This window comes from Microcaecilia unicolor, chromosome 1 (genome assembly GCF_901765095.1).
Source record: "Microcaecilia unicolor chromosome 1, aMicUni1.1, whole genome shotgun sequence".
Lineage (NCBI taxonomy): Eukaryota > Metazoa > Chordata > Amphibia > Gymnophiona > Siphonopidae > Microcaecilia > Microcaecilia unicolor.
The window spans coordinates 653,359,207-653,373,836 of record NC_044031.1 but is presented as its reverse complement, the minus strand read 5'-3'; the positions used below and the strand labels follow the sequence as shown (position 1 = coordinate 653,373,836).

Here is a 14,630-nt window from a genome sequence, read left to right as displayed (position 1 = left end):
GGGTGGTGAGGGTGGGGGGTGGGGGGGGGGGAGGGAAGGGAGAATTGGAGTACATTAAGTTCAAAGTATATAAACCTAGGAATGCAGTTCCAAGGCCCAGGTTGGGGGATAGACAATGTTCCCTCTGCTCTGGAAAGCGATGTAAACTAGATCTGATCGAAATCTCAGCATTATAGTCCGATGTACCAAGGTTGCTAACAGGCACCTACTTTTATATGACAGCTTTCTTATGCATTACATCAAGCTATTACATCGGTTGCTTGAGCGCAGATCAGCAGCAGGAAATGCTCATTTAGTGGGCCTTCCTAGATGCCGGAGGTATAGGAATGGGGCCATCAGAGAGAGGGCCCTTTGCCTTTGCACTGTATCGTTTTGCTTTGTATTGAAGAGTTTGCTGCAGATTTTTATGTACTGCAAAATGTTTTCTTCCATGTTTACTTTGTAAATTAATAAACAGATTTAAATATATAAATACATGCTGAGTGAAGAAATAGTTTCTCTGATTTGTTTTAAATTTACTACTTAGTAGCTTAATTGTGTGTCCCCTAGTCCTTGTAATTCTGAAAGGAGTGAACAAGTGATTCACATCAATCTATTCCTCTCCACTCAGTATTTTATAACTTCTATCATATCTCCCTTCAGCCATCTCTTCTTCAAGCTGAAAAGCCCTAGCCTCTTTAAGCCTTTCCTCATAGGGAAGTCGTCCCATCCCCTTTATTATTTTTGTTACCCTTCTCTGTACCTTTTCTAATTCCACTATAACTTTTTTGAGATGCAGTGACCAGAACATATAGCACAACATATTCAAGGTGCGGCTGCATTATGGATCTATACAATGGCATTATAATATTCTCATTTTTGTTTTCCATTCTTTTTCTAATAATTCCTAACATAGTAACATAGTAGATGATGGCAGAAAAGACCTGCATGGTCCATCCAGTCTGCCCAACAAGATAAACTCATATGTGCTACTTTTTGTGTATACCTTACCTTGATTTGTACCTGTCCTTTTCAGGGCACAGACCGTGTACGTCTGCCCAGCACTATCCCCGCCTCCCAACCACCAGCCCCGCTTCCCACCACCGGCTCTGGCACTGACCGTATAAGTCTGCCCAGCACTGTCCCCGCCTCCCGCCACCGGCTGTGCCACCCAATCTCGGCTAAGCTCCTTAGGATCTATTCCTTCTGAACAGGATTCCTTTATGTTTATCCCACGCGTGCTTGAATTCTGTTACCGTTTTCATTTCCACCACCTCCCGCGGGAGGGCATTCCAAGCATCCACTACTTTCTCCGTGAAAAAATACTTCCTGACATTTTTCTTGAGTCTGCCCCCCTTCAATCTCATTTCATGTCCTCTCTTTCTACCTCCTTCGCATCTCCGAAAAAGGTTCGTTTGCGGATTAATACTTTTCAAATATTTGAACGTCTGTATCATATCACCCCTGTTTCGCCTTTCTTCCAGAGTATACATGTTCAGGTCATCAAGTCTCTCCTCATACGTCTTGTAATGCAAATCCCTTACCATTCTCGTAGCTTTTCTTTGCACCGCTTCAATTCTTTTTACATCCTTCACAAGGTACGGCCTCCAAAACTGAACACAATACTCCAGGTGGGGCCTCACCAACGACTTATACAGGGGCATCAACACCCCCTTTCTTCTGCTTGTCACACCTCTCTCTATACAGCCTAACAACCTTCTAGCTACGACCACCGCCTTGTCACACTGTTTCGTCGCCTTCAGATCCTCAGATACTATCACCCCAAGATCCCTCTCCCCGTCCGTTCCTATCAGACTCTCCCCGCCTAACACATACGTCTCCCGAGGATTTCTATTCCCTAAGTGCATCACTTTGCATTTCTTCGCGTTGAATTTTAATTGCCAAACCTTAGACCATTCTTCTAGCTTCCTCAGTCTATTTGCTTGCTTAGCCGCCGCTGCACACTGAGCAGAGGGTTTCTATGTATCTTCAATGATCATGAGGCCTAGATCCTTTTCCTTGGCAGTAACTCCTAATATATGGAAGGGATACTTTTTTAGGAAATCATTTGATTCCCAATTAATAGATTTATTTATTTACTTGGATTTTGTTCACACCATTTTCAGTAGTAGCTCATAGTGAGTTACATTCAGGTACACTGAGATGGTTACAGGTATACTGAGATGTTTACCTGGTAGGGTTATCATCGAATTCTGTAAATATACAAAATGAACAGTGGTCTATCTTTCCTTGCTTATCTGATTGTGCTTTTAAATTGTAATTCTTTTCACAATTTTATTTTATTGTAAACCACTATAATGGTAGTTATCAATCAGTGGCGTAACTACGTGGGGCCACGGCGGCTTGCCCCCCCCCCCCAAATTTGCTCTGGTCCCCTGGTTTGGCAGGCAGGGGTCCCCAACCCCCACCAGCTGAAGCCTTCATCCAGTGCTGGTCTCCGGCGCTGCCACATTGCCTGCCCTGCTCTCTCTTCCCCTCACATCTTGTACACTCCTTTTAGTGACTTGAGCATGCTCAGTTTCACTAAAAGGAGTGTGCCGGACATGAGGGGAACAGAGACCACAGCAGGCAATGCGGCAGCACCACAGTGCCAGAGACCAGCGCTGGATGAAGGCTTCAGCTGGCGAGGGGTTGTGGACCCCCACGAGCCAAGGTATTTGCAACGGCTGTGCTTTAGCTGGCGGGGGTTGGGGACCCCTGCCAGCCAAGATGTCAGCAGCGGCGGTGCTTCAACTGGCAGGGGTTGGGGACCCCCGCCAGCCAAGATATATAGCGGTGGCAGAGGGTGGGGAGCGGCAGGGTGGTGAGGCGGCGGAGGGGGGGCAGCGGTGGGGCAGTGGACCAAAATGTACCCTCCCTTGGGCTCTGGCCCCTCTCACCTTGAGGTCTGGCTACGCCCATGTTTTGGTGGTATATCAAGTATAAAATAAATTTGGAAACCTGGAAATTACTTGGTAAGAACAAACCAGGGTCAGTCAGCTGCAAAGCACCCCCCCCCCCCCCCATAAAAACCGCAGTGTATTTCACTGTCCTTTAGCCTGAAATTAAGACCAAAACAAATTACAAGAAAGATAGCAAAAGACAAAGGGATATTCTGATTATCCAACTGAAGTAAAAGCAAGATGGGAAGCTATCTATCTGAAGCCCAAAGAGAAGCCCTGTAAGAAACCTGCTGCCACAGGAATGGTCTGCATTTTGGTTTTCTCCTGTCCCCTGTCCCTGTCTCCTTTTCTGTGGTATGGGTGGCCCTAGCAGAACTGTGGAATACCAGTACAGTACTGCTCAAGGCCAGAAAACTCAACAGGAGATCCAGGAGGAAAGGCAGTTTCTTGGATGATGAGAGATTTGTGCTATCTAAACTGACTCACAATTTTACCAGCGGACCAGTCCTGTCCTGCTTTTTTCACATTGCATGCATGGAGTTGTAGTTTTACTTTTTGTTGTTGTTGTTGTTGGATCTTCATTTGTGCAACAAGGTTAAAACCAGAACTGAATCAGCCTGTGCAGAAACATGGAGCCAGCTAGCAACTCTCTGTTCATAAAACACATGACTGCAAAATTGTTTTTATGCTGCAGTCTGTGGAGCTCATTCCGGAATTGATTTTTTTATTTTGATTTGAGAGAATCACTGTCAAAAGAACACCCCTTTGTGGACAAGGAGGACAGAATGAAACTCTCAGGTCCAGAGTAATGCCACTAAGGTGCCCTTTAACTAAGCCAATTTGGAACTACCGCCTGGCTACCATGTGGCCCGGGCGGTAATTTCATTTTTTACGCACGTCCAATACGCACACCGGAAAATATATTTTATTTTACGGTACACAGCGCTAACCGGGTGGTAATTGACATTGTACGCGCGCTGACAATTTCCACCCGGTTAATGCGTAAGAACTTACCGCTAAGCCAATGGGTGGCGGTAAGGTGTCAGGCCCAAAATGGATGCGCGCCAATTTTTATTTTGCTGCACATCCATTTTCGGCCCACTCCAAAAAACACATTTTTACAGGCACGCTGAAAAATGGACCTGTGCGCGTCCAATACACGCGCCTACATCAGCCAAGGCCATTTTTCATTGCCCCTTAGTAAAATGACCCAGTACGTCAAGCCATCTTATCCTCATTACAGTTCCCTCCTGACCTATGCAGAGTACGGTTCAGCCATAAAATCAGAGCTCTTTTTCTGCTGCCCCTTGACAGAACTAGGTAGCAGCACCATTTTTTTCTCTGGATCAATCGCTAGGAATTGATAGGAAAGGAGGGGCTGAATTCGGGAGCAGAATAAATCTTTTCTGCTCCACCAGCAGCCTCAGTCTCACCTCTCCTGGTCTCTGCTGCCTGGGAGGGGAAGAGCTGGATGGAGCAGGAGGCAGAAGGTTGTTCTCTGCAGGGCACTGTCTCATACAGCCAATGGCGTGGCGTGGCCAGAAGGCAGTTTTTGTGTAGGCCAACAGGTTGGATGGGTGGGCACTAAAGAAAAACCTGCCACCTGATACACCCATGTCCCAACCCCGCCCCACCCCTACCCCACCCCTACCCCACTCCCAATAATGTCAATGAGGGTAACAGTACAGGCTTCAGTGACTGCAGGCCACATTGAGGGCTTGGGGAATTACAAGAGGCTGTACTCGTCATCCCCATTGAGCAACGGTCCCCCAACACACATATGCTTCCTCCAAATATTCAGAACCCTGGCCCTTCCCCAACAGTGGATGCAGAGCAGAGTTAGGACATTTTCCCATAAAACTCACCATACAAATTTTTTTCTATTGTTATCTCAAAACAGGCATATTGTAAAGTAATACAAAAATCTATCAAACAAAAGGTCACTCAGAACCTACAGCAAATCTACCACGTCAGCACTAACATCTAAAACAAGGATCCTACCCATGATATTTTAGGGCCCTAAATATTACAGTGGGGCCCTAAAATATCAATACATCTATCGAGAAAACTGAACAAGCCAGATTACCACAGAATACTACGAGGAAAATTCATGCTAACAGAATATCTCAGTCACACACACAGAACACAAATGCCAAATACAGAGTAAACATATTTTATATCGAAACCCCAAGAAGCCAGACCTTGCGCATAGTACAACACCAGAGAAATAGAAGAGATGCACTTCTTCCTACCCTGTGCAAAATATAAAGATAGCATATGCCAGGGATGGTGTTAGGGGGGTAAAACTAGGGCAAATACCCTTGGCCCCCTGACCAGAGAGAGCCCCAAGCCTGCCATAAGCTGAAGAAGGTGTTAGTCTGGTAGTAAGCTTTGGTGTCCCCTCCCAAATTTCTGCCCTGGGCCCCAGCCATGTCTAACACCAGCTGTGGCAGGATGCCCCTTTCAAATCTGACATATTCTAATCAAAAAATAGAAAAATAAAATTTATTTTTCTATCTTTCGTTGTCTGGTCATTTTATTTTTCAAATCATGTTGGTCCCAGGCTCTGGTTCCTGTTTTTCTCTGTCTTATCTTAACTCGCTCACCAAGGTCTCCTGTCCATTTGGCATTTCTTCTCTCTCCGTCTACTATCTATCTTCCTCTATGTTCAGCATCTCCCTTTCTCTGTGTCCCTATATTTTCCTGTCCAGCTTCTCCCCTCTTTTCCTCCCCCATGCCAATGTGTCTCTCTCCTCTCTGACCCTACCTTATCCAGCTTCTCTCCTTCTCACTCCACCTCCGCTTCCAGCATCTGGCTTGCTTACCTGCCTGCCTGTCCCTCCTCCCTCTTCCTGTGGGTTCAGTATTTGATCCTCTCTTCCTTCATCCCCTTGATCTGGCATCTCTCTTTCCCTTCCCCTCCTGTACACCCAGCACCTCTCTCCCTTCCCTTCAGCTCTCCTCCTCCCACATCTAACACTTCTCTCCCTTCCTTCCCCCTTCTTCCCATGGGTTCAGCACCTCTATCCCTTTCCTCCGGTCCCCCTTCCTCCCATGTGTCCAGCACTTCCCTTTCTTCCTTCCAGCCCCCCTTCTCCTCCTCCCACAACTCCAGCACACCTCTACCCTCTTCAGCCCCCTCCCCTCAAATCCAATACACCTCTCCCTTCCCTGCAAACCCCCTCCCCTCCCACAAGTCCAGCACACCCTTCCCTACAGCCCCCCTCCTCCCAGAAATTCCAGCATACCTCTCCCTTCCCTGCAGCCCCCTCCTCTCATAGGTTCAACACACCTCTCCCTTCCCTACAGCCCCCCTCCTTCCAGAAAGCCCAGCACACCTCTCCCTTCCCTGCAGCCCCCCTCCTTCCGGAAAGTCCAGCACACCTCTCCCTTCCCTGCAGCGCCCCTCCTCCCTGAAAGTCCAGCACACCTCTCCCTTCCCTGTAGAGCCCCTCCCCTCCTCCCAGAAAGTCCACAAATCCAACACACCTCTCTCTTCCCTGCAGCCCCCCTCCTTCCAGAAAGCCCAGCACACCTCTCCCTTCCCTGCAGCCCCCCTCCTTCCGGAAAGTCCAGCACACCTCTCCCTTCCCTGCAGCGCCCCTCCTCCCTGAAAGTCCAGCACACCTCTCCCTTCCCTGTAGAGCCCCTCCCCTCCTCCCAGAAAGTCCACAAATCCAACACACCTCTCTCTTCCCTGCAGCCCCCCTCCTTCCAGAAAGCCCAGCACACCTCTCCCTTCCCTGCAGCCCCCCTCCTTCCGGAAAGTCCAGCACACCTCTCCCTTCCCTGCAGCGCCCCTCCTCCCTGAAAGTCCAGCACACCTCTCCCTTCCCTGTAGAGCCCCTCCCCTCCTCCCAGAAAGACCAGCACACTTGTCCCTTCTCTCTTGCAGGTCCAGAATCACTGTGTTCCCTTCCCCTTCCACCACCACCACCACTGCAGTGCTTCCAGCTTACATTTTTGGGCTGTCCGCGATTCACACCAGCACTCCAGAGCCTTCCCTCTGCCGCATCTGGCCCTTTCTGCTCTTATTTGATATACATGTTGGCATTCTTGGGAGCATAGAACAGCTGGAGCGGAGTTAGCACTTCTACATATATTTTGTAAAATATGCATACATACACCTATTCTTCCCAGTAGATGCACCCACACAGTTTATGTCTGCCTCAGAGCAGGTGTAAATGTACATGTCTTTGGCATAATTTTATGAAGGAACATAGGAGCATATTAAGCGGAAGCACTTTAGGGACACCGCTGCTGGGTAGGCCTGACCCCAAACTGGGTGGGCGGGGTTATGCCCCTGGAGCATATATTGCCTTTATAAAATAGGAGTAGTATATGTGCCTATGTGCCTTCATAGCCTGGACACTCTGTTATACAATTATTTTCTACACGTATTATTCTGGCAATCCATGTACAAATTTTGTCATGTCAATAAAGTTTCCTGAATTTGAAATAAAACAGAAGTGGAAGAACAGAGAAAAGAGATTGAGGGAGGGGAAAGAGAGAGGGAAAAATGCCAGTGGTAGAGAAAGACAAGAGAGAGGATAGCACCAATGGCTGAGGGAGGGAGAGAGAAAAGAAAAGCACCAGGGGGTGCCTCTTTCTCACAACTTCCCCCCTCTCCAGTGGTTTCTCATGCATGAAGATGGCAAAGGAGGCACCAGCACATAAGAGAGCCTCTCTCCAATGCCTCCTGCTATCAATATGGATGATGAAAACAGAGAAGGATGGTACCATGACTGAGCACTCTGCAGTCATTTGCAGGGGCTGGGGCTACTGTGGGAGTACAGGGGGGGACAGTTGTCCCAATTCCCCCTCCCCCAAAGGATGACCCTGCATCTGCAACCAGTACCTTTCCTTCTAGGGGGGGTAAAAAAAAGCACTGCATAAAATGGATGACAAATTGCAGGGAAAAACTCACACGGAATTAAAGAGATAGGCGCGTCCATGGCTGCCCTGGAACGACTGGCGGAGGGAAAGGAAAAGAATCAGTTAGGAAAATATTCAAGAGAAAGAGTCAGTCAGTGTGTGATGCTGCGCTCAGCAGATATGTGAAGATGGGTGGGGCCAATAAGTAAGGTCATGGTGGGTCAGCATGTGAAGGCATGCAATGTTGACGGTGAATGCATGCTGGGGTGAGTATGTGAACACGTTAGATCATGATATGAAGATGTGTTGGGTCAATGCTTGATCAGTAGATAAAGGTGTGCTGAGTCGGTATGTGACAGTATGGTGAGTCTGTATATAAAGGCATGGTGTGACAGTATATAAAGCATGCTAGGGCAGTACACTGAGGTGTACTGTGTCAGTACAAAAAGGCATATTGGCTAGTTGTATAAAGGCATACTGGGTCAGTACATAAAGGTATGTTGGGTCATTGTATAAAGGTGTGTTGGATCAGTACATAAAGGCACATTGGGTTGTTATAAAAGGCATGTTGGGTCACTGTATAAAGGCATGCCAGGTCAGTACATAGCGGTGTACTGGATCAGTATATGAAAGTATCTGAGTCATTAATGAACAAACAAACTTTTTCCAAGCTATAAGACATAATATGAAGCTGCAAACACGTAGACTCAAATTCAACAGCAGGAATAGCATTTCCGATCCAAACCACCTTACTGGGCACATTGGATGGGCCACACTGGTCTTAATCTGCCATAATTTACTGTGGGGCTGATATTCAAAGTGATTTCATTGGGCAGGAGAGGTTCCTGGTCAGTTAAATCACTTGGGTGGGGCTATCCATAGCACTTAGCTGGTTAGTGCTGCTGAATATCAGCCCTAACTGCTAAAGCCTTAGCGCTTTAGTGGGCAGTCCGGGGGCGGAGTCGGTACTTAATGGCCTAAGCTAACTGGACAAATCGGACAGCATAAAACTCCAGTTTCACTCAGGCGATTATATGCTGAATATCAGACTTAACCGCATAAAGGGTAGTCAGCCACGCATGACTTGAATATTTACCCCAAAGTTAATATCTTACTACCATACATAAAGGCATGTTAGGTCAATACTGATAGATGTGCTGGGTTGGTATGTGAAGGCGTGTTAGATCAGTATGTGAAGGAATGCTAGGTCAGAATATATAGGTGCGTTGGGTCAGGGCATTACAGTGTGTTGGCTCTGTATGAAACGATGCTCTAGGTCAGACTGTGTAGGTGTGTTGGATCGGTGCACAAATGCATATAGGAAGGATAGAGAAAGACCTATTGACTAGGTCATAAAAATGTACATGAAGTCATTGGATCAGTACATAAAGGTCAGGATGTCAAAACCATGCTGTGCCAGTATAGAAGAGTATGCTGAGTTAATATGTAAATGCATGCTTGTTCCATATATAAAATTGTGTTGGGTCATTATGGAAAGGCGTGCTGGATTACTGCATAAAGGCATGTTCTATATAAATAAAAAATGGCTTGATATGTGACCGAGTGAGGACATGACACAGCAAGCTTTGTGAACATGTGACATGTAAATCAGAAGGCATGGTATGTGCACATATATTAATGAAGTCTTTGTAGGTTGTATTACCTTTCGAGAACCAAGAGGAAAGATGTTTTTGATATATATATTTGCTCATGCTTTTTCATTGGTAGCTCAAGGTGACTAGGTATTTTCCTGTCCCCAGAGGTCTTACAATCTAGTTTTGTACCTGAAACAAAGGAGGGTTAATTGACTAGCCTAAGGTTAGAAGGACTGGCAGTGGGATTTGAACCCTGGCTTCCCTGGTTCTCAGCCCACTGTTCTAAGTGAGTTTTTGAGGCCTCCAAGTCCCCTCTTCAGATGTAGTCTCAGAAGCTCAGGTACTCTGGCATCTTTTGTTGGTCCTTTCAAAGGTCTCACAACCTCCAAAAACTCCAGTTTTTTCCAAGACCATTACAGATAATAGAACTCTGCGTTACATATGCCGACGTGGAGGCATAATATATACACATGTGAGCGTGTTATGGAACCATGCCAGTGCATGTCTGTGTACCTTGGAGATCAGCTCTTCATGCTTAGCCAGATGTGCCCGGCAGTGCACACAGCTGTATGTGCGGAGATAGCGTGGCAGGTAACAGCGAAAAGTTCTGACTGGCAGCGAGGAGGTGGTAGCTGTGCCAGCCACGAGCCCTGGCCCTGGGTCAAAGCTGAGCATAACGGGCTGCAGTGCGATGCCCCGGTGTGCAGAGGCTTCAGGCGCACATACGCCGCACAGGCGTTCACATGTGAAGCAACGCAGCAGTCCGTCCAGTGCCGTGATTCAAGAAATGATGGGGCTGCGCAGTGACAGCCCCCAAAGATCAGCCACAGCAGATAAGATGGGTACCTGCAAAAAGAAAGAGAGCATGCCAGGATGAATCTTCTTATCCGAGACAAAGCACAAGATAACAGAAAGAAAAATGATATGGAGAAAAAACTTGGAAAGTCAGACTAAGACAAATCCTTTAGGTCGATTTTCAAAAAGCACTTAGATGTTCAGTGCTACACCAAATGTCTCCATTTATTTATTTTTAAAAAATTTAGCCAGCTTTATACCTAAGCGGCTCACATAAATCTACAAAACAATACTAAACAACATAAAAACAGCTGTATAAATCAATAGCATTATATACATATATAAATATATATATTAGTGCTATGGGTATAGCAGAGAGGGCAGGGTTAAGGCATTCTAGGGGCAGGACCACAAATACATATGGCGCAAAACCTGGAAAATTCAATGCTGGGCCATATCTAGGCAATAGCATTGAATTTCTGGGTTTGCGGAGCTGGCTAACCTATAGCTGATTAAGTGCAATGTTCAGCATTTAACCGGCTATGGGTTATAGGACAGACTTTTATGCGGTCTTATTTATGCAGCTAACCTGACTGGTTAAGTGCTGAATACTGGCACTTAACCAGCCAATGTCGACTCTGCCCCCCGGAATGCTCCCAAAATAGCCAGTTTTCAGTTTGGTACTAACCGGTTATGTTCATCAGCACTAATCGGTTAAGTATGGCTGAAAATTAGTGGTTAGCCATGCCTACACTACCCAAATTGCAAAGGACTGAAATACAAAAAAATCTAACGCAGCCAGCTTCTCCTACATAAGCGCACAACTATGGAATGGGCTCCCAAAAGCTGTGAAAACAATCCACGACCAATTGAACTTCAGGAAATCACTAAGCGCTGCGTAACCCTAGTAGCGCTCCAGAAATGTTAAGCAGTAGTAGTAGTAGTAAAAACCAACCTCTTCAAAAAGGCCTACCCCAACGACCCCACGTAACCTTCTTCACCTACCAACACAGCATGACTATGATCGAACAGGACAACACGCAATCTTCATCCATTCCGACCCTCCACTTATACCTCAAACGATCACTATACAACTTTGTATTAGTTATGCACTGACTGGGCAAATGCCTTTGACGGTACTATATAAAGCCACATTAAGCCTGCAAATAGATGGGAAAATGTGGGGTACAAATGCAACAAATAAATAAATAAACCATCCATGGGCCATTTCTGGCCAGGTAAAACTCTTTGAATATTGACCCCCATAGATTATGGACTCCTTTTTTTTTTTTACTAAGGTGCGCAGAAAAATGGCCTGCGGTAGTGTAGACGTGTGATTTGGGCGTGCGCAAAATCATTTTTCAGCGCACCTGCAAAAAAAATGCCTTTTTAAATTTTTGCCTAAAATGGACACGCGGCAAAATGAAAATTGCCGTGTGTCCATTTTGGGTCTGAGACCTTACCGCCAGCCATTGACCTAGCAGTAAAGTCTCACACGGTAACCGGGCGGTAATGACCTACGCATGCCAAATGCCACTTGGCGCACGTAGCTGACGTGCACCAGAAAATAAAAAATATTTTTCGGGTGCGCATAGCAGACACCCCAAAAATGAAATTACTAAAAGGGCCACACGGTAGCCGTGCGGTAATTCCATTTTGGTGCACACTGGGTGCGCGTAGACGCTTATGCGGCTTGGTAAAAGGGCCCCTTAGTACATTTGACTCAGACACGGAAAAACCGAGTATCCAAGTCACACATACAAGCCTTATAAACAGGGGGTAATTCTCTATAGAGCACCTACATTTAGGCTCTGGAATGTGTGCACTAAGCGTGAATTCAATAATGGCAGTTGTGCATGCACCGTACATTTACACACCTAACTTTAGGTGCGAGCTAGCTGGATAAATGCCGGCGCCTAACTGTTGGCAGGTGCGTAAATGCTAGTATTCTATAACCAATGTGAGTAACTGCCTGACCCACCCCTGACTCACAAATGCCCCTCCCCTTGAAATTGCACACTCTAGAATTTGAATGTGCAACTTATAGAATAGTGACAAAGGGCAACTACATATGTAACTGCTTATTGATGCCAATTATAGCCTATTATTACTCACAGTAACATAGTAGATGACAACAGATAAAGATCTGTACAGTCCATCCAGTCTGCCCAACAAGATAAACTCATAGTATAAGGTATGATGTGATACTACATATGTATACTTGATCTTGATTTCTCCTTGACATTTTCAGGGTACAGACCGTAGAAGTCTGTGCCCAGCACTGGCCTTGTTCTCCACTTTCTGAAGTTGTCATTGAAGACCCACTCCAGCCCATCCAAATTTGTCCATCCACAATCAGGATACAGACCGTAGAAGTCTGCCTGGCTCTGGTCTATCTGTCCAGCCACGATAAGGGCACAGACTGTAGAAGTCTGCCCGACACTGTCCTTGTTCTAAAACTTCTGAAGCAGTGGCGTAGCTGCTATGGGGCCACGGGGGCCTGGGCCCCCGTAGATTTGGCCCTGGACCCCCCCTGCCGATGACCCTCCCAACCCCCCTCCCACCGTCAACCCACCATCGCTGTCTGCTACCTTTGCTGGCAGGGGACCCCAACCCCCGCCAGCCGAAGTCTTCTTCCGTCAATTGGTTTCCGAATATGACGTCCTGCACGTACAATGTGCAGGACGTCAGACTTGGAAACCAACGAAGAAGACTTCGGCTGGCGGGGGTTGGGGTCCCCCGCCAGCAAAGGTAGGCAACGGCGGGGACGGGGGTCGAGAGGGTCATCAGCCGGGGGGGGGGGGTCAAAGTTGTTCGTGGTGGTGCTGGCGGCGGCGGGGGGTGGCAGCAATGGCGGTGGGGGGGGTCAGCAGTGCGGGGGGGGCTAAAATGTGCCCCCTCACCTCAGGCTCTGGACCCCCCTCCTGCCGAAGTCTGGCTACGCTCCTGTTCTGAAGTTGTCATCAAAGCCCCTGAAAATCCAGCCATGATCAGGGCACAGATCACAGAAGTCTGCCCAGCACTGGCCTTGTTCTCCAACTTCTGAAGTTGAATCTGTCCAGCCACAATCAGGGCACAGACTGTAGAAATCTGCCCAGCACTGGTTTCACTTCCCAGTTACTGGTGTTGCCATCTAATCTGATTCCACATGTTTTTCCCATGCATTTATTGAATTAACACCAATTATCAACTCAATATTAAATTAAATTATAAACCCAACTGACCTTAGTCTACATCTTGCATGCACAAATTTGCACGGTAATCGCAAAGTTGTGGTGCAACTTTCTAGAAACATGCAACTTGTATGTAAAAGCCCTGATATTCATTATCTCTGCATTTAATTACACATCTAACTTATGCTCGTATATGCAGTGGCGTTAGCTATATGTATAGCGTTGCTGAATTTAGGACTAATTTGAAGATCTAGGTTGGAGATTTCAAATTATTTCCCCGGACGTTTTATTCAAAATTGACCTGTTTATCTTTCAAGGTAGTTCCCTAAAGATAGAGGGGAAATAATTCAACTTGCCCAAGGTCACAGACAGAGGTGTCAAAATCTCACATGCCAGGACACTGCATGACTACTAGTCACATGTTCTAACTAGTAGACCACTGGCCTGGGCCACTCAGATGGGTTCAGATAAACTAGCAGACAGACACTACTTTTGTTCCAAAGCATTTAATAAATGTCATTTAAAATGAACATGTTATCAGATGCTGTACACACAAGCATAAAAGGAAATACAGTGCAGAGGTAGAGAAGCTATTGACAGCCAGACAGACATGCCAGAAGAACGAGAGAGCCAGGCAGAAAGCCATGGAGTGCCACAGTACAGGAGGTGGAAATCCGCTCTGGCGACACACGGGTGCCTGCAGACCGGAGAAGGGGAGAGGGGAGAGGGGACATGTTATCCCTTTGTATTGAACACAACAGAGCTATAAATAGCACGAAGTGGGACCCTCACCTTGGAAGCGGGTCACACAGCGCAGCTGCCTCCTGCGGGTTCAGGGCTCCCTCTGCCCTGCCAGGGACCTCGCCAGCTTGCCCATCTTCCCTGGCTCTTTCTAGCAAAAGGGGCAGCTCTGGATTTGGAGGGATTTGCTTGATTTTTTTTTTTGGTAGGGTACGAGATGAAGGGGGAAGTTTTCTCTCTGTCTCTGTCTCTCTTCGTGTCTGCTGAATGTGGCTTTGCGTGTTGTCATACAGCAAACACAACAAAATGACTCATCGGGCAACGTCACCAGACACAAATCAGAGCAGGAGAAAGGAGGAGCTCCAGGGGACGAAGGGAGGGAGCCAGAATAGAGAGCAGAGAGCAGCCGAATTCAGAGTCGGGAAGCTTTATTGCCCGGACAATTGGGATGTGTAGTTAAAGTAACACACCAACGAAAAGAAAATGGTCTCACAGCAAAATAAAGTTACAAACCAGAGAAGGCACAGTTCCTAGGTTCTGCTGCTCAGTATTGTCACTGATTGCATTAC

General features: G+C 46.9%; 1 protein-coding gene across 1 annotated transcript in view; it reads right to left on the bottom strand.

Annotated features, from left to right (window-relative positions):
- Positions 1–14,343, bottom strand: part of YPEL4 (yippee like 4) — a 45,478-nt gene extending 31,135 nt beyond the window's left edge. The window contains exons 1-3 of the mRNA XM_030186205.1: positions 14,113–14,343; positions 9,866–10,198; positions 7,810–7,853 (exon numbers count right to left, since the gene is read on the bottom strand). Of these exons, the coding sequence (XP_030042065.1) occupies positions 7,810–7,853; positions 9,866–10,027 (206 nt within the window). The 5' untranslated portion in view covers positions 10,028–10,198; positions 14,113–14,343. The remainder of the gene's footprint in view (positions 1–7,809; positions 7,854–9,865; positions 10,199–14,112) is intronic.
- Positions 14,344–14,630: the final 287 nt, after the last annotated feature.